General features: G+C 49.0%; 1 protein-coding gene and 1 pseudogene across 4 annotated transcripts in view; both read left to right on the forward strand.

The window, feature by feature from the left end:
• Positions 1-22,118, forward strand: part of LOC107515913 (radial spoke head 10 homolog B) — a 34,293-nt gene that overhangs the window by 4,701 nt on the left and 7,474 nt on the right. For 3 of the 4 annotated variants that reach the window (XM_036224481.1, XM_036224483.1, XM_036224482.1), the window contains exons 4-18: positions 347-415; positions 1,904-2,077; positions 2,908-2,994; positions 3,652-3,737; positions 4,400-4,520; positions 6,507-6,683; positions 7,600-7,759; positions 8,009-8,130; positions 11,599-11,788; positions 12,518-12,632; positions 13,652-13,731; positions 13,832-13,980; positions 18,605-18,712; positions 19,673-19,816; positions 21,184-21,300. In XM_036224481.1, the coding sequence (XP_036080374.1) occupies positions 347-415; positions 1,904-2,077; positions 2,908-2,994; positions 3,652-3,737; positions 4,400-4,520; positions 6,507-6,683; positions 7,600-7,759; positions 8,009-8,130; positions 11,599-11,788; positions 12,518-12,632; positions 13,652-13,731; positions 13,832-13,980; positions 18,605-18,712; positions 19,673-19,816; positions 21,184-21,300 (1,899 nt within the window). The remainder of the gene's footprint in view (positions 1-346; positions 416-1,903; positions 2,078-2,907; positions 2,995-3,651; positions 3,738-4,399; positions 4,521-6,506; positions 6,684-7,599; positions 7,760-8,008; positions 8,131-11,598; positions 11,789-12,517; positions 12,633-13,651; positions 13,732-13,831; positions 13,981-18,604; positions 18,713-19,672; positions 19,817-21,183; positions 21,301-22,118) is intronic. The other variant, XM_016155160.2, reaches the window with a different exon arrangement.
• LOC118605920 lies at positions 9,350-9,468 on the forward strand (annotated as a pseudogene).

Raw genomic sequence — 22,118 nt, forward strand, 5'->3', positions numbered from 1 at the left:
ACATACAACATGTTCGTTTTCCCGTGTCACGAAAACTGCAAAAGCCAGGGACGTGGACTGGACTTACAGCCCACGTCTAGCAGTGACACGGGACCGCCCGGCGTCAGGTGTAGGGAGCTGGGCTTCTTCGAACTCCTCCTCAGATCCTTTCTAGGACAGGGTGACGCCGGTGCGGGGCCAGCTCCCGGCGGGGCCCCGCTGCCGTCGCTGAATGCGTGGACAAGCACGTCACGCAGATGGAAGGGGGGAGGGGGGAGGGGGCCGAAACCACGGGCGGCCCGGGCTTTTACGCGTTGTCTCGTGAAATCGGCGACGGCTCCTAAAGGTTTGTCGTTCTTTTTCGAAGGGCATGTTTTCGGAAGGACTCATGCACGGACAAGGGACTTACATTTGGGCCGATGGATTGAAATATGAGGTAAAGCGTGTCATACGTCACAGTTCTGAACTGTCATTGTGAGACTTAATGGTCAGGTCCCCACGACTCAACACACGGCTTTATGAACGTAGTTCAGCACAGAGGTCAAAGAAAGCCACAGAACCAAAGAACATAGGCGGAAAGTAACTCGCTACCGCCTGGGGCCCTCGGGTGTGGTCATCTGTACGTTCTAGAGGGTTCTGTGCGTGTGCTTGGCCTTGTCTGCTTCTCACAGACACAAATAGTTTATTATACACTCTCTCCCGCACCTTCGTTTTGCAGAGATCACCCCATATCCATTCATCTTGATCTCCCTAATTTTACTGGCTGCTTGTGCTCCGTTACGGGGGATCCATATTGCTGGTTGGGGGAAATACGTGTTTTTAAATTGGCTGCTAGAACCAAGCTGCCCCTCAAGGAAGGGCCCTGGCTTCAGCTCCCACCCACAGTGCGAGCGCCTGAACCGCCGATCCTAAGAATCACAGTTACGAAGCTGCCGACCCTGGGGGTGTCTGTAAGTGGTAGTGAAGCTGTTTAAAGCACACATTCAAATAACAGCCAGGTGAGGGAAACTGAGGCAGGTTTGGGTCACGTGTACAGCAAACTGGAGCCGGACAAGGGGAGCAGGGGGGTCGACCCTTGCCATCACGGAGGGGTGGGGACCGTCAAGGCCTCGGGGACCCCGAGGGTTGGGCCCCAACAGTTTGGGGCCAGACTTCCTTGGGGTGCCCCCTCCCCCACAGCCCCGCCTTCCAGCCAGCGGCCTCAGTTCAGTGCCTGGAAGCTCTCGGGTGGGGGCCAGTGTTGCAGGCACCGGCCCCTCACAGTGGTGATCAGGTGGCGTCTCCAGGGAGACCAGCTGGCCTCGTGGGCGGGCAGGCGGGCCCCCCACACTGTCTCTCCTCTGCTGACTGGCCGCCTCGGGCGGGTTCACCTCTGGAGGAGAACTGGGCGGCTCTGGGTCGTGAGGCGCTGAGCTGTGGGAGCCCCACACGCCCCGGGCTTCAGCACAGCGGATTTTCTGGAAGGTGCCCCGGGGCAGGCCACTGACTGACGTGTCCACAGGATGTCTTGATGAACCTCCGGCAGGAAGTCGGGCACCCAGCGGTCACTAAGCCTGGCTAAGGGAATTGGCCTCCTCGGAGGGGGTTCCAAGGATCCGAGTTCCCAAGGCTGGGGCAGGGGCAGCCACCACTTTAGCATGTCACCTGCTTGCTGCTCAGTGCTCAGTCTACATACAGCCTGCCAGGCGTTTCTTTCTGCCCTGGCTTCTCCCCAGGGGAGGGGTCGGGTGAGAGGGGACGGGACATGCAGACAAGGAAGGGGGAGGGCGGGCGCTGGGGGGTGGGGGGGTGTGGGGGGGTGTGGGGGGTGGGGAGCTGTTTCCAGGCCGAGTGGCGGCGTCGGGGTCGCGTCTCAAACGGCCCTCGGCGTCGGGGGTCCCTCCACTCCCGCCTTTCTGTCACTCTCATGGCCGTTCTGGCTTAGGGGGAGTTCGTGAAGAACATCCCCATGAACCACGGGGTGTACACGTGGCTGGACGGCAGCACCTACGAGGGGGAAGTGACGAATGGCCTGAGGAACGGCTTCGGGATGTTCAAGTGCAGCACGCAGCCCGTGTCCTACGTCGGCCACTGGTGCCACGGCAAGCGGCACGGGAAGGTGGGTGAGGCAGCCGCGGGCCGGCCGGCCGGGGAGCCGGGTGCGGCCACGGAGGGCGGCAAGTGCGGGCGGGCAGCGTAAGCTCGCCGGTTCCTGTACCGAGGCGAAATCCACATCACGTGACGTTGACCATCTAGAGTAAGCGACTCGGCGGCATTTAGCACGTTCGCCGCGTAGCGCAAACGCCGCGGGCTCTGTCTGGTCCCGAAACATTTCGTCACTCCAGCATGAACCCAACCCCTCCCCGCTTCCCACCCCGCCCGCCCGCTTTCTGTCCGCGCATCTCCACGGCTTTGCCCGTTCTGACCCTTTCCTGTGGCTAGAACCGTACAAGCCGCGACCTTTCGTGTCTGGCTGGCTTCTTTCCACCCCTGCTGGAGGTCCATCATCCCCCTTTATGGCCGAATAAAAACTGCTATTCATAATAACAACGGTTATCTGCGGCGGGGCGTGCGGGCTGTCTCCGCCCCTCGGTGCCTGTGACTAGCGCTGCCGTGAATGTGGACAAGGATTCACCCGAGTCCTTCGGCTCCTCCGGGCGTGTACCTGGGAGCGAGATCGCTGTCACCTGGTGACTCCGCAGTTAACACTTTGAGGGACTGCCAGACTCGTTTCCACAGTGGCCGCACCATTTTCCATTTTCCTGGCAATGCAGGTTATTTAAATTCCCTTTTAAGCAGGGTTGCTGCTTTCGGTACTGTTGTTTAGTTTTTGTATGGGATGACAAAATACCCAGCAATGTTCTTAGAGAATATCATAAGAAAAATTCAGATTTAATTGTTCCATTATGTTCGGTTTATTTTATTTGTTTATTTGTTTGTTTGTTTTAGCTCATGGCCGATCAGTTCAGACATACCGGAGGGTTTGGGATGGTGATTTCTAGGTGGGGGCACCTGTACAGCTGCTCGAAGAAACAGGTCAGCTCAATGATGAAGGAGAAGATAGAAAAGTCACACACACACACACACACTCACTCACTCACTCACTCAGAGATAAACCAGTGAGTAAACAAGCAACTTGAGGCCATTCAGTGCAGATCTGAACACCTTGCCCCGTGGTTGGTCCCTTAGGAGGGAGCCATCAAAGACAGGTGATCGAAGAAAGGTTACATGTGTTCACTTACATGTGGAGGCGGTAAAGAAAGCTGTCCAAGTGGATAAGAGAAAAATGGTTTCGCTACATCAAAGAGAGTGACTTTCAGTCATATGGAAGGTGCTACTATTTATTCTAGGTGAAGACAAAACAGGATTGCTTCAGGTACTTATTTGATGAATCGTTACAAATGTAACGAATGCACTGAATGTAATGGCCGTAGTCATTCCGTGCCTCGTGTGGCACTCTGTTATTAAGGAGTAATTGATCTGTGAGGTTATCTCATTCCCTGATCTCCTTGGTGGCTACTTTACCATATTCCGATGGCATCAGAAACATCACGCGGATTACGCCTTGCCTAAGTGTGACATTGACTTCTGCATAGTTTTGACTTCTTAGATTCATATATATATATTTTATCTTTGCCTTTAAAAAAGTGTTTGTTTTATGAGGATTTTTAAAAATGATATTATTTGTTTTAGGGCTCCATTTATTACAATCAAGAGGGTACCTCTTGGTACGAGGGGGACTGGGTCTACAACATCAAAAAGGGCTGGGGGATAAGATGGTAGGTACCACTGCGCCTCGTCGGGGGTGCGGGCCCAGACGGTGTTCACGGAGGCTGTTTAAAGATGAGGGGCAGAGATCGGGGAGCACATTGTCTACAGAGGCAGGCTGGAAAATTTAAATGAACCCCAGTATAATCTCCGTGGTGATGAAAATATTCTATGGAAAACTCAGGCAAGCACCATAATAAATGGTGTCTAATCACACCGTTTTTACTTTATTGTGTGTAGAAACTGCCTTTCTTCAGTTTCTGTGTTAATCAGGGCTCTCTGATTAGTTTTATAGCTTCTGAAGAATGCTAACACATTTGCTTGATTTTAGATTGAGCTAACAAGAGTCGGATATCTTAAAGATTAAAATATTTGGGGGCAAAATATTAACTAATCATAGTACTACAGGGAATTCCTTTAAAAAGATGTTAAATCCCTGCTCCTACCCATTTTGTCAACTGAATAAATGATCAGGACGTTTCAGTGCTTAATTCTACCCCCTAAGATGATTATTTTTACCCACCACGAGGCCCACCCATCGAATTTAAATACTCGGCTTGGATGTCTTCAAAGGTGTTTAGGGAGAACAGTTAAAGGAAAGTCTTGAAGGTAAATGTTGCATAGGAGATAACCGATGGTTTTCTAACGTTCTTTTTCTTTTCTTTCGTCCTAGTTACAAATCGGGAAACATATACGAGGGTCAGTGGGAGGACAACGGGCGCCACGGGGAAGGCAGGATGCGGTGGCTGACCACCAACGAGGAGTACACCGGCCGCTGGGAGCAGGGCATCCAGGTACCGGCCGCCCGCAGCTCGGCCGTCATCTGGTGGGGCGTGGTCTGCTGAATGTGGAAACTCAAATCTGAATTTCCCGGGTCTAAACCAGCCTCGGTGCTGCTTTGTTATCGAGTTCTCTCTAGAGGCCTTCCCCGCAAGCTGGGTGCTGCCGTTGGCGAAGCCATAACGCCCAGGGCTCCTCGCGTAAGGACCCAGACCGTGATTTACGCATCAGGAGCTGTGCATTTGCACAGGAAAGAAACGCTTTCTGTAGTTAATGACGTATCGTTTGCATAGCTAGGATCTTCTGACGATATCTTGTGTGTATTAATCTGGTAACCAGGGTCCTTGCAAAAGTCATGACAGTTCTAGTCATTTCATTGCAGATGCTGAGATTTTTTTATGTAGACAATCACATTGTCTGGAAATAGCCAGCCTTGCATCTTTCTTTCTAACCTGTGGGCCTTTGGCCCTCTCGCCTCTTTACTGGCTTAGAGCTGCACTGTGATACTGACCAGGAGTGGGCTGTGTATACCCTCACATCATTCCTGATCTTGGTGGGAGAGAATTCAGTCTTTTATCACGTGGGATGTTAGCCGTAGGTTTTTCATAGATGCCCTTTGTCCATCAGATTGAGGAAGTTTTTGTTAGTTTTTTATTTGCTTACAGTTTTATTTTATCAGGAATGGATGTTGGATTTTTGTCTGATGCCTTTTCTGCTTCTAGGTAGAGGATCACGTGGTTTTTCTACTCTAGTCTGCTGGTAGGTTGAGCCACACTGATTGGTTTTCAGACCTTGAACCATCCTTGCATTCCTGGGATAAACCCAACTCTGTCACGATATTAGCCCTTTTATATCTTCATGCATTCAATTTCCTCATACTTCGCCGAGAATTTTTGTGTCTCTGTTCATGAGGGATGTTGAGCTATAGTATTCTTTGTCAGCTTTCAGTAATCCGGATAACGTTGGCCTCATAAAATGAGTGTTCTCTTTTCTTCAGTTTTCCGAAAGTTTGTAGCGTCGGTATTATCTCGTCCTGATCAGGTTAGCTGAATATGCCAGTGAAGCCTTCCGGGCCGGAGTTATCCTGGTGGGAAGATTAACTGTAAATTATATGTTAACTATAAAATGTACTTAGTAAATCATATGCCAGTCAAGTCATCCATTTCTTCTTGAGTAAGCTTTGGAAGTTCGTGTTATTGAAGGACATGGTCCTTCATAGATGTTGTTAAACTTATTGGCATAAGGCCGTTCAGAATATTCACTTATTATTTTAACATATGTGGGATCCACGCGCATGTCCCCCTCTCTTTTGATAGTAGTAACTCGTGTTTTCTCTTTTCTTCATCAGTCTGGCCGGAGGTGTATCAATTTCATCAGAATTCTCAAAGAGCCAGTTTCAGTTTATTTTCTCTGATGTTTTCCCGTTTTCACTTTGTTATCTGTGCTTTGTTGGTACTTTGTTCAATTCCCTGCTTTCAATTCTTTTTGCTGTATACCCAGAAGTTACGGAATGGTATCTGTAGAATCATCCATTGTTGGAAAAGTTGTGTATATGTACATGTAATATGTCGAGTTAGTATGTACGATAGGTATATGCCTGGGGAAAATACAGATGAATGCTCACACCCAGGCAGTAGTCGCTCTGGAGAGTGGAGTTGAGGAGAGAGTATTTCTATCAATCTGTATGTTAAAAATAAATAAAATTTAAAATGACAAAAATAATCAGTACCAAGCCAGGCACTTTCTAGGAACTGTCTTCAATCTTTATACCCAACCTTCAGGGTAGGTGTTATTTCCATTTTACAGATGAAATCCAGAGGATTTAAATGCTTTGCCTTAGGTCAGAAGGCCGGTCAGTGAGGAGCTGAGCTGAGACTGAACCCAGTTCTGTATGACCCCGGAGTCTATGTTCTTCGCCCCTTCAAATGGGTCCATACTTAATTGCAAACGGGTTCAGGTATCCTTTGAGCACTTCTCATGGAAATTTCCTTCCTTTTCAGAATGGCTTTGGAACCCACACGTGGTTTCTGAAGAGGATCCCCAACTCCCAGTACCCCCTGAGAAACGAGTACATAGGAAGCTTTGTGAACGGGTACCGGCACGGCCACGGGAAGTTTTACTATGCTAGCGGGGCCACATACGAGGGAGAATGGGTCTCCAACAAGAAGCACGGCATGGTGAGTGCAGCCCTGGGGGGCGCGTGTGTTCAAGATCAGGTGACGTGCTGGACATACGGTGAAAGGTGCGACGTCCTCTACCCAGTAAAGCGCATTCTCCGTTCTGCACAGGGTAACTCACTGTTTCGTCAAGAATTTTAAAATAATTACCAACGTATCGATTTCCTGTATATTTAGAGGTTGTTAGTGTGTGGTGTGCACGTGTGTGTGTGTGTGTGTGTGTGTGTGTGTGAGAGAGGGTGGTTTTGGTTGCAAGTAACAGGGCATCTAGCTTAGTCTTCCATGAATGATGATAATGTGGGCTTCAGGGTTGGTTTGATCTGCTCTGTGATGTCAGGGTCCCTCCTCCGGGTATCGGTGACGTCTCTCTCCTACCACGTCGGCTTCACCCTGATGCGGCCCCCTCCCTCACGACTGCAGCATGGCTGCTGTGGTTCCAGACTTCACGTCTGCACGCCACACTAAGTAGAAGGAGAGAAGGAACGTTTTTGAGAAGCTTTCCACAAATGTCTTGAGTGTCACTGAGCTGAATTGGGTTATTTGCCCATCTCCGACTCACTCACTGCTGGCCTGGGTTTGACAAATACGAAGAGAATCCCTGGTCTGCGATGGGCGTTCCGCTGGTCACTAGCATAGTTTAATATGTCGTACGGGTACTTAAAGGTGGGGGGAGGTGGTGGGGTAGATACAGCGAGAAGAGGGGAGAAGACAGGAGAGGGAAAGGAGGAGAGTCAGGAGGTGGAGGAGGAGAGAGGGTTTACACGAGACTCCGGGAACTTGGTTACCTGAACTAAGTGCATATCTTAAAAACAGACACAAAACCCCCAAACCCTTGAAAAAGCTATCTATGTACGCTTACCAATCATTTTCCAAGAGAACTTTTCCCGAACTTCCAAGGTCTCCTTTCTCTCTGCAGGGCCGACTAACGTTCAAGAATGGGCGTGTGTATGACGGCCTGTTCGTTGACGACCACATAGTGGAGTTTTCGAACCTTGACGCTGAACCGACAGGTTATCCAGACCTGCCCTCAGATCCTGCCCTCAGGAGCCAGGGTCCAGCATCGTCCACCAGTGCTGGTAAGGAGCGTTCCCCTGTCGGTCGAAAGTAAATTAATCTATATGATCTGTGGTATCCAGCTATCAAAATATGCCTGACACTTTAGAAAACAGAAATTTCCCATGAGCAACTGCTTTCTTAGTAGGCTTTTTTTCCCTGAATACTCTCACGTCACACTTCTGTGGAAAATTATTTTGGCATCACGTAACGTTGAGAAGTTTCAACATTGCTTTTCACAATTACGCCCTATATCTGCCTTTGTTTGCTAGAAATTATCAGAAAGCTTGATGGCAGTGAAAGCAACCCAGTGTTAGGATCGAACATTGAGCTGGACCTAGGTTTGCTGCTGAGTATGTACCCGGAGAAAGACCAGCCAGAGGAAAAGAAGCAGGTAAAAAATGTTGTCCTGTGGTCAGTTTATATTATAGGCTTGAACATTCGCCACACTCCTGGGTAAAGAGGGCTGATGGCTGACTTCTACGTGCCTGACGGATGCTTTGAGCGTTATCATGCCGGTTGATTTGCAAGGCAACCCCGGAGCGAGCAGGCTTTGCGAGGGTGCGGAAGCCCGATGGCGGGACTTGGGGACTTACTCAGAGCCTCAGAGCCCAAAGGGTCGAGTCACCCCCACTCCCCGACCTGTCTGAGAACTTAGCTTGCGGCCACCTTGCCCCACAGGACACTAATTTTGCCAGAATTCAAAGACCTTCAAGCCCTCAGAAATCATTAGAATCTAGAAATCCTTAGAGAAAAAAAAACTGTATGTCCCTGGCCCTCATACGATTGGCATGTGGCAAATCAGAGCCACCATATCGCGCTCTGGTGTCTTGGCCCAGCATTGACCAGGGCTTCGAATGCTGCTTCTGTGAAACGGCTGTTGATGGTGTCTGTGGCGAGAGAGCCACCGGGACCTCGGAGGGGCGAGGCGTCCCTGCCCCGGCTCCCTTCCTCGCTGCCACCTCACCTGGCTCCCCGTCTCTGGGCCTCCGAAGTGTGCGTCCCTCCTCGCCCGCCCTCCCCTCTCTGTCTCCTGGCCGACACCGTCACTCGCCTTGTCTGCCGCAGGAGTCTTGTCAAAAATGGGAAACGTTATTACTTTCTCTAGTCACAAAAGTCGTACATAATACTTAGAAAATACAGATGAGAAAGAGAAACTCCACCTAGACAAACTCTTGTGACCATTTTTCTAGGTTTTTTTTTTTCTGTGCAAACCTATCTAGAAATGGATTGCTCTGTCCATATAATCCCTCTATCTGCATATAGTAGTTAACGATAGCTATTCAGTGCCATTAAGCATTCCCTACAATATAATTTTCAGATGAATAAATATATGTGTTGATTTACCAAAAAAAGGGATCATTATATTATTCTAGATATTTGTACACACACATATATATTTTTTGTTTTACATGCCTATCATTCATTTTCTACTTTAGAGTTCTTTCTATGCCAAAACATGGGTCTTTTAAAAACTCTGTTATAAAATATATCCTGTTTTATAAGTGCAAAAGTCACTCATGCGCTCACAAAAATTTACACAGAAATATATGACACAGAAAGTGAAAGGATTCCGCAATTTCACACTTTAGGAATACCTTCAAAAATGTTTAGTCTACGACCACGCCTCCCTGAACAAGCCTGATCCCGTCTGATCTCGGAAGCTAAGCAGGGTCGGGCCTGGTTAGTACTTGGGTGGGAGACTGCCTAGGAAGACCAGGTGCTGCAGGCATAATCAATAAATAAGGGATCGTAAGCTGACGAGGTCCTTGCCATCTGTGAGGTCAACCAAGGGTTGCCTCGCCTAAAAAATAAAAAAAATAAATCTAAAAAAATAAATAAAATAAAAATACGCCCGGCTGGTGCATAGACATTCGCCAAAGTCTGTGAGTTCGAACCGTCTGTCGCCACCGCCCGTAACGACACGGTGGACTTGCTTCGTGTCTCGCCGCTTCTGCTCCTGGCGCCCTTTTCCGCTCCGGCCTCCCACCCGGGGTCCCCCACGGCGCTCGGCCCTTGCGCCCCTCAGCCCCCCGCCTGTGACTGCGCCCCCACCTTTCATCGTCTCCCATGAACTTGAGACTTTTACAGAGTACCGGGCGGTTATTCCGAAGAACGTCGCTCAAGCTGGGTTTATCTGCTGTCTGCTCATGATTAGGTTTTCGTTATCTGTGAGTGGAATCGTTTTGTCAAACCGTGGTGGTCTTTTATTTTCTTATTTTTTTTATTTTTTTTTAATTTTATTTTTTTCTGTTTAACTTTTGCTTTTAACATTTTTTTTTCTCTCCCCCTTGCCCTCTGGTAAGCACTAGTCCTTTGTCCATGTCCATGAGTCTCCGTCCGTTTGTCCTGTTCATCTGTTGCTTTGAGGTTTATAGTCCACATACAAGTGATATTGTGTTGAAAATCGCATGGGTGTCTTTTCTGGAGCGGGGTTCTCGAGCAGCCTCGTTCCAGCTGGAACCAGCCGACGCCTTCTGGCTACATCCCCTCGCACCCAGATGGCCGCCTTCGCCGTCCGTTCCTTGTCTCCGGCCTGGTTACTCAGGGCCTCCCGGGGTCTGACCGCCCCTCACGGCACCTGGGCTGTGGTTCGCTGAGTCCTCCCGGCAGCCACCGGGCAGGAACAGTGGTTGTCCCACTTGACACATGAGAGAGCAGGGCAAAGAGCGGTGACAGCCTTGTTCCAGGTCACGCAGCCCTACTGACATTCTCGGGTCAGCCCGCCTTGTCCACTCCCCGGCCCCGGTCCCCGCTTGGGAGCCTCCTCTCCTTCTCTCCGGGACATCCTGCTCACGCTTCCTTGCCCCGAGGCTCAGTTCAAGGGTCACGACCTGCAGGAAGCGTCCTCCTCAGACCCATCTGTCCTCCTTCCAACCATGTCCACTTACTGCGCGTGGGTCCTGTGCTCTTCCGGAGAACAATGCTTTAGATAGGGCAGACCACACGTGTTTATCCAACTGGACGTCAGACAGCAGGACTTACTGCTGAGAGTAACAGACGCCCCGTGCAGCTTCCCAGGTGGGACTTCTGTCTCTACGGTGACCCCAAATCCTGTTCCTCACATTTTCTGTTTCACTGGAGGAGGTGGGTGAGGCGTGGGGTACGGGTAAGTGGTTTTGGAGAACAAGAAACTTTGAGGCTGCAGGGTTGCATGTATGGGGAATTTGGGGCAGGACGAGGCCATGGAGGGCCTGGGAGAAACAATAAGGTGAGTGGGGGCGGATAGGGTGATTAGTAAAGCGATCAATTACTGCTCGTTTCAGACTTTCGGCATGAAGCATGATGGGAGTTGTATGTTTTTGGACATGCCATTTGTCAGGTTAAGTTCTTTTCTATTCCTAATGTGCTGAAGGTGTTTATCATGAATGGATGTTAAATTTTGTCAGGTGCATCACTTAACATGACCACGTGATCTTTCTTCTTTAGCCAGTAATGTGAATTACACTGATTGGTTTTTCCAGTGTTGAACCAGCCTTGTAATTCCAGGATCAAACCGCTTGGTGTTGACATATAATTTTTTTTATATACTAAATTCAACTTGGTAATATTTTGTTTTCATATTTGTGTTCATGAGGGGATCTTGATCTATTGATAAGAGAACTGTATTGCTGCCGTTCAGATAGGAAACTATCGCATGGCACTAAGAATTGCATTGTCTGGCTAACGGCGTGTTTTTTTAACTGTAATTCAGAAATTGCCCCTTATTGACTTGTGGATGGGTCAGTAACATTTACTGAGCTCTTACAGAGGTAAATACTATTCCTTCGCATGTTATCTCATTTAATGTAGAAAGCAGGTGTTTCTTTTGCTTTTGTTCTTATTGGGTAAGATTAAGATATGCCTGGCTTTCTCTTTTCAGGTAGAATATGCCGTCTTAAGAAATATTACAGAATTAAGGAGAATCTATAGCTTCTACAGCAGCCTAGGATGCGACCGCTCCCTGGATAACACCTTTCTGATGACAAAGCTTCACTTTTGGCGGTTTCTAAAAGATTGCAAATTTCATCACCACAAAATAACTCTTGCTGATATGGACAGGGTATTAAGCGGTGAGTAATCCAGGTCCTTTGGGATCTTGTAAATAAAGTTTTATTGGAACGCAGCCATGGCCTTTTGTTCACAGCCTGTCTGTGGCTGCTTGGGCCCTGCAACACCGGATTGTGACAGAGACTTTCTGGCCCGCAGACCCTAATATAGTTACTGTCTGGCCCCTGGCAGAGAAGTTTGCCTAACCCTGAGCTATGGTAACAACACCCTAAATTGTCAGGTCAGAAGCAGAGAGGGTCAGGGAGAGGTTGGAATAGCCTAAAAAAGGCCTTAGGTAGCCTTGGGGTTGGTCTTGATTTCAAATTAGAAAATTCATGCAGTAAATTGACTTTGAAGGTTTTGCTCCTTTCAGTTGAATTCTGGGCGGCAGGACCGAAAAGCCTCAAAGTATCCACCTGAAAAGTAAAATATTAGAACAAATACCTGTTTACATCAAATTTAAGGGTTTGAAACAGACTCCACTTAGAATCCACGTAGAATTGGCAGCATGAACGAAATCGTGGCCCAGACCGCTCTGAAAAGCAGAGACACAGGCTCGTGAAAGTTTCTTGCGAAGTGATGAAGATCTTGTGTGTGGCGCTTAACTTTTAGGTGGATGCATATGTACCGCTGAGAGTGTTCTTGAGGGAAAAAAGTACTCTGTTGGAGTCAGTTCTTTGAATTGCGTACCGGGGGCAAATAAATAAGTTTCTACTAAACAGTAGGCAACCTCTCCGATTTTCTTATTCTAGCCAATATGAACATACCAGTTGAAGAAATTCATTCTCCATTTACGACCATACTTTTGAGAACATTTCTGAATTACCTCCTGCAGTTGGCTTACCACATTCATCACAAAGAATACCAGTGAGTACGACTTCCGGACCCCTCTCCGCGCCCCCCCACCCCCCCGAGAATGGATGCGGGCAGAGCCAGCCATCACTGTGACGATAATGTCCTCTTTTCTTGGGCGTTCATCGTAATTTTTACATACTAGAAGGACTAGTATGAAGGACTAGAAACAAAAGTTTTCCACGAACATGAACCACAAAACCGTGCGACACCAGCTTAAAATTCCAAAAACCCTTCAGATCCGGGTCATGTTTCAGCCCAGCAAATAGCTCTCAGGGTTTTTACTCAGAAATAACCACAACCGACTCTTCCTTAGGCCAGGACGTCCTGTCTTTCTCGGAGCAAAACTGATATTGTTATCGTTTTTAAACCCTTTTTATTTTGAAAGTAGTTTTGATTTACAGAAGTACAACCGAGTTAGGAGAGAGAGTTCCGTACACTCCTCGCCCCGGTACCGCCTCACAGAACCATGGTACTTCTCAGAACTAAGGCACTAAGGTGGCCGTAACGCCAGGAACTAACTTACAGGCGTTATTAGGGTTTCCCGAGTTTTCCCACCGATGCCCCTCTTCTGCTGCGGGATCTAATCCAGGATCCCACACTGCAGGTAGTTGTCACATCTCCTCAGTCCCTGACAACCCGCGCTAGTTCCTCAGACTTTGTCTTTCATGACTTTGATACCACTGAAGAATATCGGCCAGTTATTCTGCAGAAGGCCCGTGGATTTCGGCCTGCTTTCGCGTCATCACGCTGAGGTTACGGGTTTGGGGGAAGGGTACCGAGGAGGAAAGACGCCCTTCTCGTCACTTCATGTCAGGGTGTGTGACGTCGCTCTATCTTATTACTGGTGGTATTAGCCACGGCCCCCTGGTTAAAGTGGTGTCCGCCCGGGTTCGCCTGTCAACTTACGATTCTTCCCTTCCGATGCTCTACACATCAGAAGCCAGTTGCTAAGCCTGCCCCACGCTCCGGGAGGTGCCCTGCACCCCACCTTCTGGAGGGGGGCGGTGACTATGGTATCTTTACAATCGCAGGCACAGAAGCCCATCGCTCTTTCTGTGTTTCACGAAACTGATGGCTGAGAACATTCACCCCAACGCCTGCCGTGTGAAAGGTAAACGCCGAACCCATGGGATTACGTCCGCCGCTCTTTTTTTCAAAATAGAATTTCGCAGTTACTTTTCTGAATGTCTATTTTTCCATTACACTTTCAGGCAATTTTTTCAACGGGCAGCAGCAGGCCCTCTACCTGATGAATTACGTCGATAAGTGCTGGGAGATTTACACCGCGTACTGCAGGCCGAATCCGGCGCCTCCCCACGAGCTGACGATGAAGACGAGACACTTCCTCTGGATGTTGAAGGTGAGCGCTCCCGATCGATAACTGGTTTGGTGTTTATGGGCGTTTCGATTTTAATTAAAGGCAAAATATTCTAGCTATGAGACGCAAATAATGAGCTAAAGACCTAGGATAAGTTTTGAGAGCCATTTAATGCGTACCGGGTCTCTTTTGGCAAAAGCAGTTCCGGTGGTCCGTGATGGTGGGAGGCGGGAAACAGGGGTCGTGCCGCTGCCATGGTCCCCGGTTAGGGGAGGGGTGCAGCTGGCGGGCCTCTGGCACCTCTACTGATGCAGACTTTGCGCCTTAAAGAGGGGGGACGCCACTTAGAGAGGGGGGATGAATGTCATTTTTAAAGATTATCATTCATGAAAGTAATTTAAAAAGTTACTAGTGTGGAAAATGGTGAGAATGTCTATTTTATACAATATTCTCATGTTAACTATTGGTAGTTTTTGTTTCATGATATTTTTTATACTTGCGGAAGGATACATGATAAAAGAACTCAGTGCTAATAGGGGATAGTATTAAGAAATTCAAAAAATGTTTTAAGAAATGTTTTACGAAATTTAACAGTGTTGTATATTTATGAAAAATTGACAATCACCTAGTGTCTAGCTAGAGGAAAACAGTTTTTTTAAACATATGTGATTTTTGGGGGGTGGAATATTATACAGCCGTTGATTTGTTCACTTTCTCCCGTTTGTTCTGGTCCCGTCATTGAAGAAATGAGGTCATGTGTCCCTATAGATTGGTCAGACGTCCAGCTTCGGGATGTCCGGCCATCTCCTCAGGGTGAACGTGTTTCTCTTTTCCCCACATTCTATTCAAACAGTAAAGAGCTGGCGGCTCGAGTGGCTCCCGGTGTTTTTTCCTCTCTGACAGAGCCCAGGTGGGTGCTGTGTACGTGTCACAGCACGTCAGGGAGGCGACGTGTGTGTCCGCACGGCCCTTCCGTTAGACCTTCCCCCTAAACCTCGCCCTGGCAGTCCAGCAGCCCCTGACGGCCATTGCTGACACCCGCTATTTCACTGCGGGCCCCGTGGTAGCCATATTCTAATTCTAGCATTCCTTCTGCATTTATTAGCTGTGAATCCTATGTAAAGATGTTTGCATCATTGGCTACTTGATTACTCTGAAATATAGTCCATATGGGAAAGGAAAGGTAAATGTTCGATTTTTTCTTTTATCTCCAGAAAATGATTTGATGTGCTAGCAAGTCTTTAAAAGTGACTGATGACCTTTAAAATATATCATAAACTCCTGGATTTATACATATTTCGTGTGTTTCAATCAATCAATTACAGTCATTTCTTTTCCGATAGTCACATTTTCCCAAATTTGGCCAGTAAGAGTTTCTGAACCACTTTTTTTTTTCTCTCTCTCTGGGGCTCTAGCTAAAATACTTTCGAGTTTACGACACCGTCTCCTCTATTTCTTTTATGATTGTCCATTTTTTTCTGGGCTTCTCTCATTCAGCCTATTTTGAGACCCATCCACATTGCGTGTGTCCATAGTCCTTTTTTGTTGCCAATGGCATTCCGTTTGATGGATACGCCACGGTGATCTGTGTATCCATTCACCTGTCGATGGATGTTTGGGTCGTGTATCGTTTGTGGCTCTGTGGAATAAAGACAGTACGAACAACAGTTTCCTCTGGCCGTCGTTTTCATTTCTCTGAGATAAAGGTCCAAGATTGTGGTGGTTGGCTTATGTAACGAGTGTTTGTTTAACTTTTTAAAAACTGGCAAACTATTTCCCAGAGCGGCCAGGCCATTTTATATTCCCGCCAGCAATACTGGCCAACACCTCTCCGTACCTGGTGCATTTAGACCACTTACATTTCATGTTTATGGATATGTTAGGTGTCGAGTCGGCCGCTTCAGTTTTCGACTTTTTTGGTTTATTGTTTTGCATTTTCCTTTTTCCTTGTCTTCCTGTGGGTTACTTGAAATTTTTTTTTTTTTCAGGTTTCATTTTGGTTTACTTAATAGTGGCTTTTAAAAGTATCTGTCTATAAATAGACACATTAGACTTATCAGAGTCGACAGCCCTCTTCCGTCACTTGAAAAATGCCGCGCACTTCCTTCTGGCCGCCACGGTTTCTCAAGGGAAATCTGTCATCTGAATTTTTTCCATTAGAGGTAAGATGTGGTTCCAGTCTCATTTCTTTCAAGATTTTTCTTTGTCCTTAGTTTTCAGAAGGTTGGCTATGATGTGTCTCGGTGTGAATTTCTTTGGGCTTATCATGTGTGGAGTTCATTCACTCAAATTCTTGGATTTATGGGTTTGTGTTTTTATTGAATTTGAGATGTTTTCAGTCATCGTTAATGTACTTTTTCAACTCCACCCTCTTTCTTCTCTCCTCTGGGACTGTGATGACATGAACATTAGTTTTTTTTTGTTATAAGCCCGCAGGTTCCTGAGTCTGATTAATTTTTTTTCAGTCTGTTTTCTTTCTGTTGTTCAGATGGAATCATTTCTATTCTAGTATCAAGTTCCTGGATTCTTCCTCTTGTCCTTTTTGTTATGCTGTTGAGTCCATCCACTGAGTTTTTAACTTAATGGTTGTATTTTTCTGTTCTAAAATTTCTACTTGATTATTTCTCCTATTTCTTTACTGAGCCCTTCTATTTTTTTTTTTTCCGTAATTGGCCATTTCAGCATTTTTATGACGGTTTTAAAATCGTCATCGGTTAATTCAATCATCTCTTTCCATTTGAGATCTTCCCGGTTCTTGGCATTGCGAATCCGGGATTTGTGATTGAAACCTGGGCGCGTGAATATGTTGTAAGACGCGGTTTTGCTCAAACCGTACGTTTTTGCTGGCTTCTGGTAAAGTCTGATTTATTTTTTCTTTGGTTCCTTGAGCTTTGGTGTTGTGTCGAAGAATCCAGTCCCAAATCCAAGGTTTGGAAGATTAACCCCTATTTTCTCCTTCAAGTTTTATAGTTTCATCTTTTAGGTCTTTGATCCATTTTGAGTTGATTTACACACACACACACACACACACACACACACACACACACACATCTTCTTTTTCTGCACTTTACGTTGCTTCTCTCTGTATATCTGGTATGACGCAGGCGTCCAGCGTATTTCTTTGGCATGCGAACACTCAGTGTCCCAGCACTGTTTGTAGAAGACTCCCCCGCCCCGCCCCACTGAACAGCGCTGACGTCCTTGTCAAATGTTAGTTGACACAGACGTGGAGATTTATTTCTGGACTTTCGAGTTCGTTTACGTTCACCCTTGTACCCGGACCACACTGTCCTGATGCCTGTCGCTTCCCCATCGTTTCGATGTGGCTTTTTTCCTTTGCTGAAATATTTTATAATCTACTTTTATCTTTGTTCTAAAACTTCACGGTGAGGAGGCTTTGGCGTCGGCCGTTTTTGCACTCACGGCGTGAGCCGTCACGGCCTCCGGTGCTGCGGAACGTCCTCGGGTCACTCGTTCCGCGTTGCCGGCCTCCCATTTCCCCCACCCTCTTTCTCTGGAACTTGGGTGTCTGACTTCCTGGACCGATTTCGTTTTATTGCGGTCTTTTCTCTCTGATTATCCATGTTATTGTCTTTTTCTTCTCCAGGAGAGTTTCTGTGATACCTTTCAACACTTCTGTTGAACATGTCATTTCCGCTGTTGCATTTCTAACTTCCGAAAGCTGTCATTTTTTGTTCTTTTTTAAACATTGCTTAAAATAAACCTAGAGGAATGAACGACTTGGGGGCGGGGGGCTGGGCGGGATTGCTTCTCCCGCGCTTTTCAGCCCCTGTGACCCCCCAACTCCTGGTTTTCGTTTCCTTGCCATCGCACTGAGGCTTTCCCTGCGACGAGGCGGCCCTTGCCATCCACTCGCATGCAGGGCTGTGGCACTGTAGAGCTGACTCGAAGCTCCTTGAAGAAGAGTGGCACTTGTCACAGGAGTAGCCAAGCCCGGAAGCCACCCCAGCTATTCCTCCCGACGGATCTTTTCTCTCGGATGTTGAGGTTGTCGAGAAGATTTCTGCCGACTCCTAGCTCCTGGGGGACATGAACCTGGTTTTCCCAGTTCTCCGAGCAGAGTTGGGGGGATCACGAAGAGGGAGGAGCTTCCCAAGGCGCGCTGTGATCCGCAGCACCGAGACTGTAGGGGAAGCACCTGTTTCTAGGCCGAACACTCTGGTTCAGCATCTCGGAGCAAACCTTCTGCTTTCAGCTGGGATGTGGAAAGAGGTCTTCGCCTAGATTTTCAGCGAGCCTCCCGTGTTCGGCCCTACCCGCAGCGTGAGTCAGAGGCGCCCCTTCTCCGGAGGTCCCGCAGCGTGACTGGCCTGCCTCCCGACTCCCCAAGCGTCTGTCCCTCTGTCCTGCTGAGTGCTCCGGGCCAGCACTTCCCCACTCACAGAATTGTGTAGACGTCTCGATCCGGATCATCTGCTTTCCCACCTGTCCGATTTCTAAAAAACCTTTACTATTAGTTTAGAAGGCTTAGGGAAGGAGGAGAGGTAAATACCAGTGTTAACCCAGCATGCTTTATGAAATTATCAATTTTAAGATACTCATTTCTGGTACATTTTCTTAAAGTGTGGTATTGATATAAAGTGACATTAAAATAGCGGTTTGGAATTATAAGCTGTTATGGTTTTATTGGTTATTTCTTTTACAGGACTTTAAAATAATAAACAAAGAATTAACAGCAACCAAATTTGTGGAGATCATAGCAGAGGACAATCCTTTTATGCATGATGGAATTGACAGCAACTTTGAGCTTGAGGTTTGTAAAGAGGTGTCACATGGTCTAGTCCACTCGGGCTGTGTGTTTCCCCTCAGACACCAGGAAGCAAGATTCGATTGAAAAGGATTCTAACCCAAATACTTAGAACTTTTTAATCTTTTTAATATTCTCTTTAATCTCTAGTTTTCTAATACAATTAAAGATATTAATATTAGGAAATGAATGAAAAATAACATAAAACTACAATAGTGTGTCCTGAATAATTGATTTAGCAATTTACTAACATGCCTTTGTTTCTGGCACAATGTCACATACCCAAAGACGCTACTTGATCCCCCATGAATGAGTATGAGCGTTTTAATTTTTAGCATTTCTCACAGCAGGGAAACGTCTTACTTTACCAGCTAGACCATCTTTGGTGGGTCTCGGGAAGCTGTTAGACTGGGGGACACTGGCTCCGCGAGAGATGCTGAGCAGACCCCCGGCAGCAGGCCGAAGCTGGCCTGGAGCCCCTGCTCAAGTCAGTGGGGCTGTTCTGGCTCAGGCTGAAAGGGCCCTGGGTTCGGGATGGACAGACAGGACAGGTGGATGATCACAGCCTACGCCAGGCGGCCCCACACGCAGGGACACCCCGGGCCTGTGCCGGGGCCTCGAGGGTGGGTGCGGGGGTGCACAGCCACCGAGGGGGTGACACTTGCACTTGTCACTGGGTTTACAGGTGCCACTTTTCTAGCTGTTCAAGAAATAAAGGAAGCACTTTGGAAAATGACTGTCCTCAGTTAGCTGATATGAAATAGTTCCATCGAACCAGGAAAATGCCTTACGAGTCTAATGATAGCACATATATCATGGTCAACCTTTTACATGCCGTAGGTTTCATTGCAAACTGGCGTTCCTCCATCGCGTGACGGTCCAGTGCTGAAGAACAGACATGCACAGAGAGATGTGTGCTGACCTGGACGCGCGTCAGAATCAAGACTGTGTTTTCTTTCATTGCAGCTGGTTTTCCTGGAATTCTTTGAAGCTCTCTTAAGCTTTGCGTTCATCTCCGTTACTAACCAAACGACGAACTCCTACTTAAATTTTGCAAGTGATGTCTTGCCTGGAAACAAACAGGGAAACATCTACGCAGTGGCGAACCAGGTAACAGTATGTTAGAGTTTACAGAGCAGAGTTTTATTCTGCGCTGGTGAAAGCATCATCAAAAGGATCTCGGGCTTTTGTTAACCCTTCAGGAAGTTAAGACTTTTCACATTTCGTTTTCCTCTTTTATGTTAGGGAAAACGTCCTTCCTGGTCACAACCCAGGAAGGAGACTCCGAGCCGCAGTGGAGGAGATAGTGTCATAAAGGTCGGCGTGCCTAGCAGCACGCTGGGGGGACCCGAGATGTTTTGTTAGGAAATGTTTTGTTACGTGATCTGGCGTTCGCGAGGGTGGAAAGCCCGTCCCAGGGTGAAGATGCCGAGGCACAGCTGCCGAGTGTGCCCGAGATGCTCGCGGGCTCCGGGGCCAGGGGCTAGCCGTGAGAGCTTGGGGAGCTGTGCCGGGGGCTCCCTGCAGGCTCCAGCTGCTAGGCACACTGGGACGCACACTGGGACACGCCAGCTTCGGGGGGCAGTCACAGGGTAGTGGGCTTGAAGGAGGTCGGATTTCTGAGCCATCCGTTCGGAGCCACAAGGGCGAGTCGTGGGCGCCAGCAGCAGCCCACGGCTGGGAGCCTCTTCCGAGCCCATGCAGCTTCCCACTGCCAGGCTGGGCTCCGGACAGATGTGCCACGGGCCGGGGCTGCGCCTCGGGCCCCTTGCGCGCTGGCAGATGCGCGTTCACTGTCAGCACCTCGCAGGCCACACTGTCAGACGGGGGGCCCCCTGCAGCGGGAGGGGACGGCCAACGGCCTCTGGGTCACTGGGAGCCTGGCTGCTGGCCATGGTCTGGGGCTCTGTTCGGAGGGAAATGAATGTGCACCTTAAATCCATCCGTGATTTGCTGAGTGACAATCGCCATGGACTCTCACCGAGCGTGAACGCTCTGGTCCAGGGACCGTCCTCGGAAACCCTCTGACCTAGTCCCCTGCCGGTTTTCCACGTGGCATCCCAAATGTCCAAGACGAGCAAACCGTATCGTACCCGCAGCACAGAGTATGACATAGCAGAGAATCCACCCACAGTGCCCGGCGTGGATGAACCAAAATAATTATGCTGGTGAGAGAAAGGGTACGCGCTGTTGCGACCCCAATTATATACAGTTCTAGAAAGTGCAGAGTGACCTGTGGTGATGAAGTGGACAGTGGTCACCTGGGGCTGGGGGACGAGGGTCACCACGGGGCGCAGGAAAGTTTTGTTCACCGAGGCGATGGCTTCACAGGTGTAGAGGTCAAAACTCATCAAACGGTCCACTCTGTGTGTCGTTTACCGTAAGTAATACTTCATCAAAACCCTGTGTGTGTACACGTGTATCTCCATGGAAACCGGAAAGTCTCTCACGTGTTCATTTTCGCTTTGCACATCCAGAACAGGAGCCCAAGTACGACAACGAGCCAGGGGTCCGACATGCACTGCGCCAGCACCAAGTCTTTGCCAAGCAAGTTAGGGATCTTGTTTGATTTCAGCAAAATCAAGAAATCAGAGGTTCGTATCTCGTGGGCCACGTGGAGTGCGTGGCAGGCGCTCCGTGTGCCGGGGACCCGGCAGTGGGCACCGGGCCGTCCTCCGTGGACGTGGCATTCCAGTGAGGGGCCAGGCGGCGAGTGAGCCGCAGGGATGGCGAGCCCTCCAGGCGTCCGGCGGGTGGAGTAGCTGGCTTGGCGCCCCACACGCCTTGGGGGGGGGGGGCGCTGCGCACGGGTCACGTGACCTGCCCGGTCGCAGGGCGGTGCGCAGTGCCAACACAGCGGCGCTGGGTGACCGCGTGGGCGACCGCGCGCGGCAGTCTGGCCCCGGGACGCGCAGCGCAGCTCCCACGCTCTACGTGCTGGTGCTTAGGGCGAAAAGGCAGGCGGGGGGCCGAGCGGCAGCGTGGGGTGGTTAGGGAGGGCCTGCCGATGCCGCGGCACTCAGCGTGCCTGCAGGGCGTAAGGGAGCCACCCGGTCGTCATCACCTGGGGGAGGACGGTCCTGTGCAAAGGCCTGGGCAGGGGGTGGCGAAGGGCGGGTCTGGGCTGCTGAGAGAAGCGGGTAGCGGCGAGGGTGGCCCGCCTGAGAGCTCAGGAGGACGTGCCGGGTGCGGCGGAGGGCCAGGCCAGGAGGGCACCTGGCCTCACGGAGGGCCCGGCTTTCGCTCCAGGGGAGGCGGGCGGCCCCCTGAGCAGAGGGGTCAGGCGGCGCTTGGAATCATCTGAAGGTGTTTGGAAGGCTGTAGAATTCGGGAGGGAAAGAGAAGGCAAAGACGATGCCAAGTTTCTGGCCTGAACAAGCAGAACGGAATTACTATGTACCGTGAAGGGGAA

Source organism: Rousettus aegyptiacus, unplaced genomic scaffold (genome assembly GCF_014176215.1).
Source record: "Rousettus aegyptiacus isolate mRouAeg1 unplaced genomic scaffold, mRouAeg1.p scaffold_m13_p_7, whole genome shotgun sequence".
In the NCBI taxonomy this organism is placed as follows: domain Eukaryota; kingdom Metazoa; phylum Chordata; class Mammalia; order Chiroptera; family Pteropodidae; genus Rousettus; species Rousettus aegyptiacus.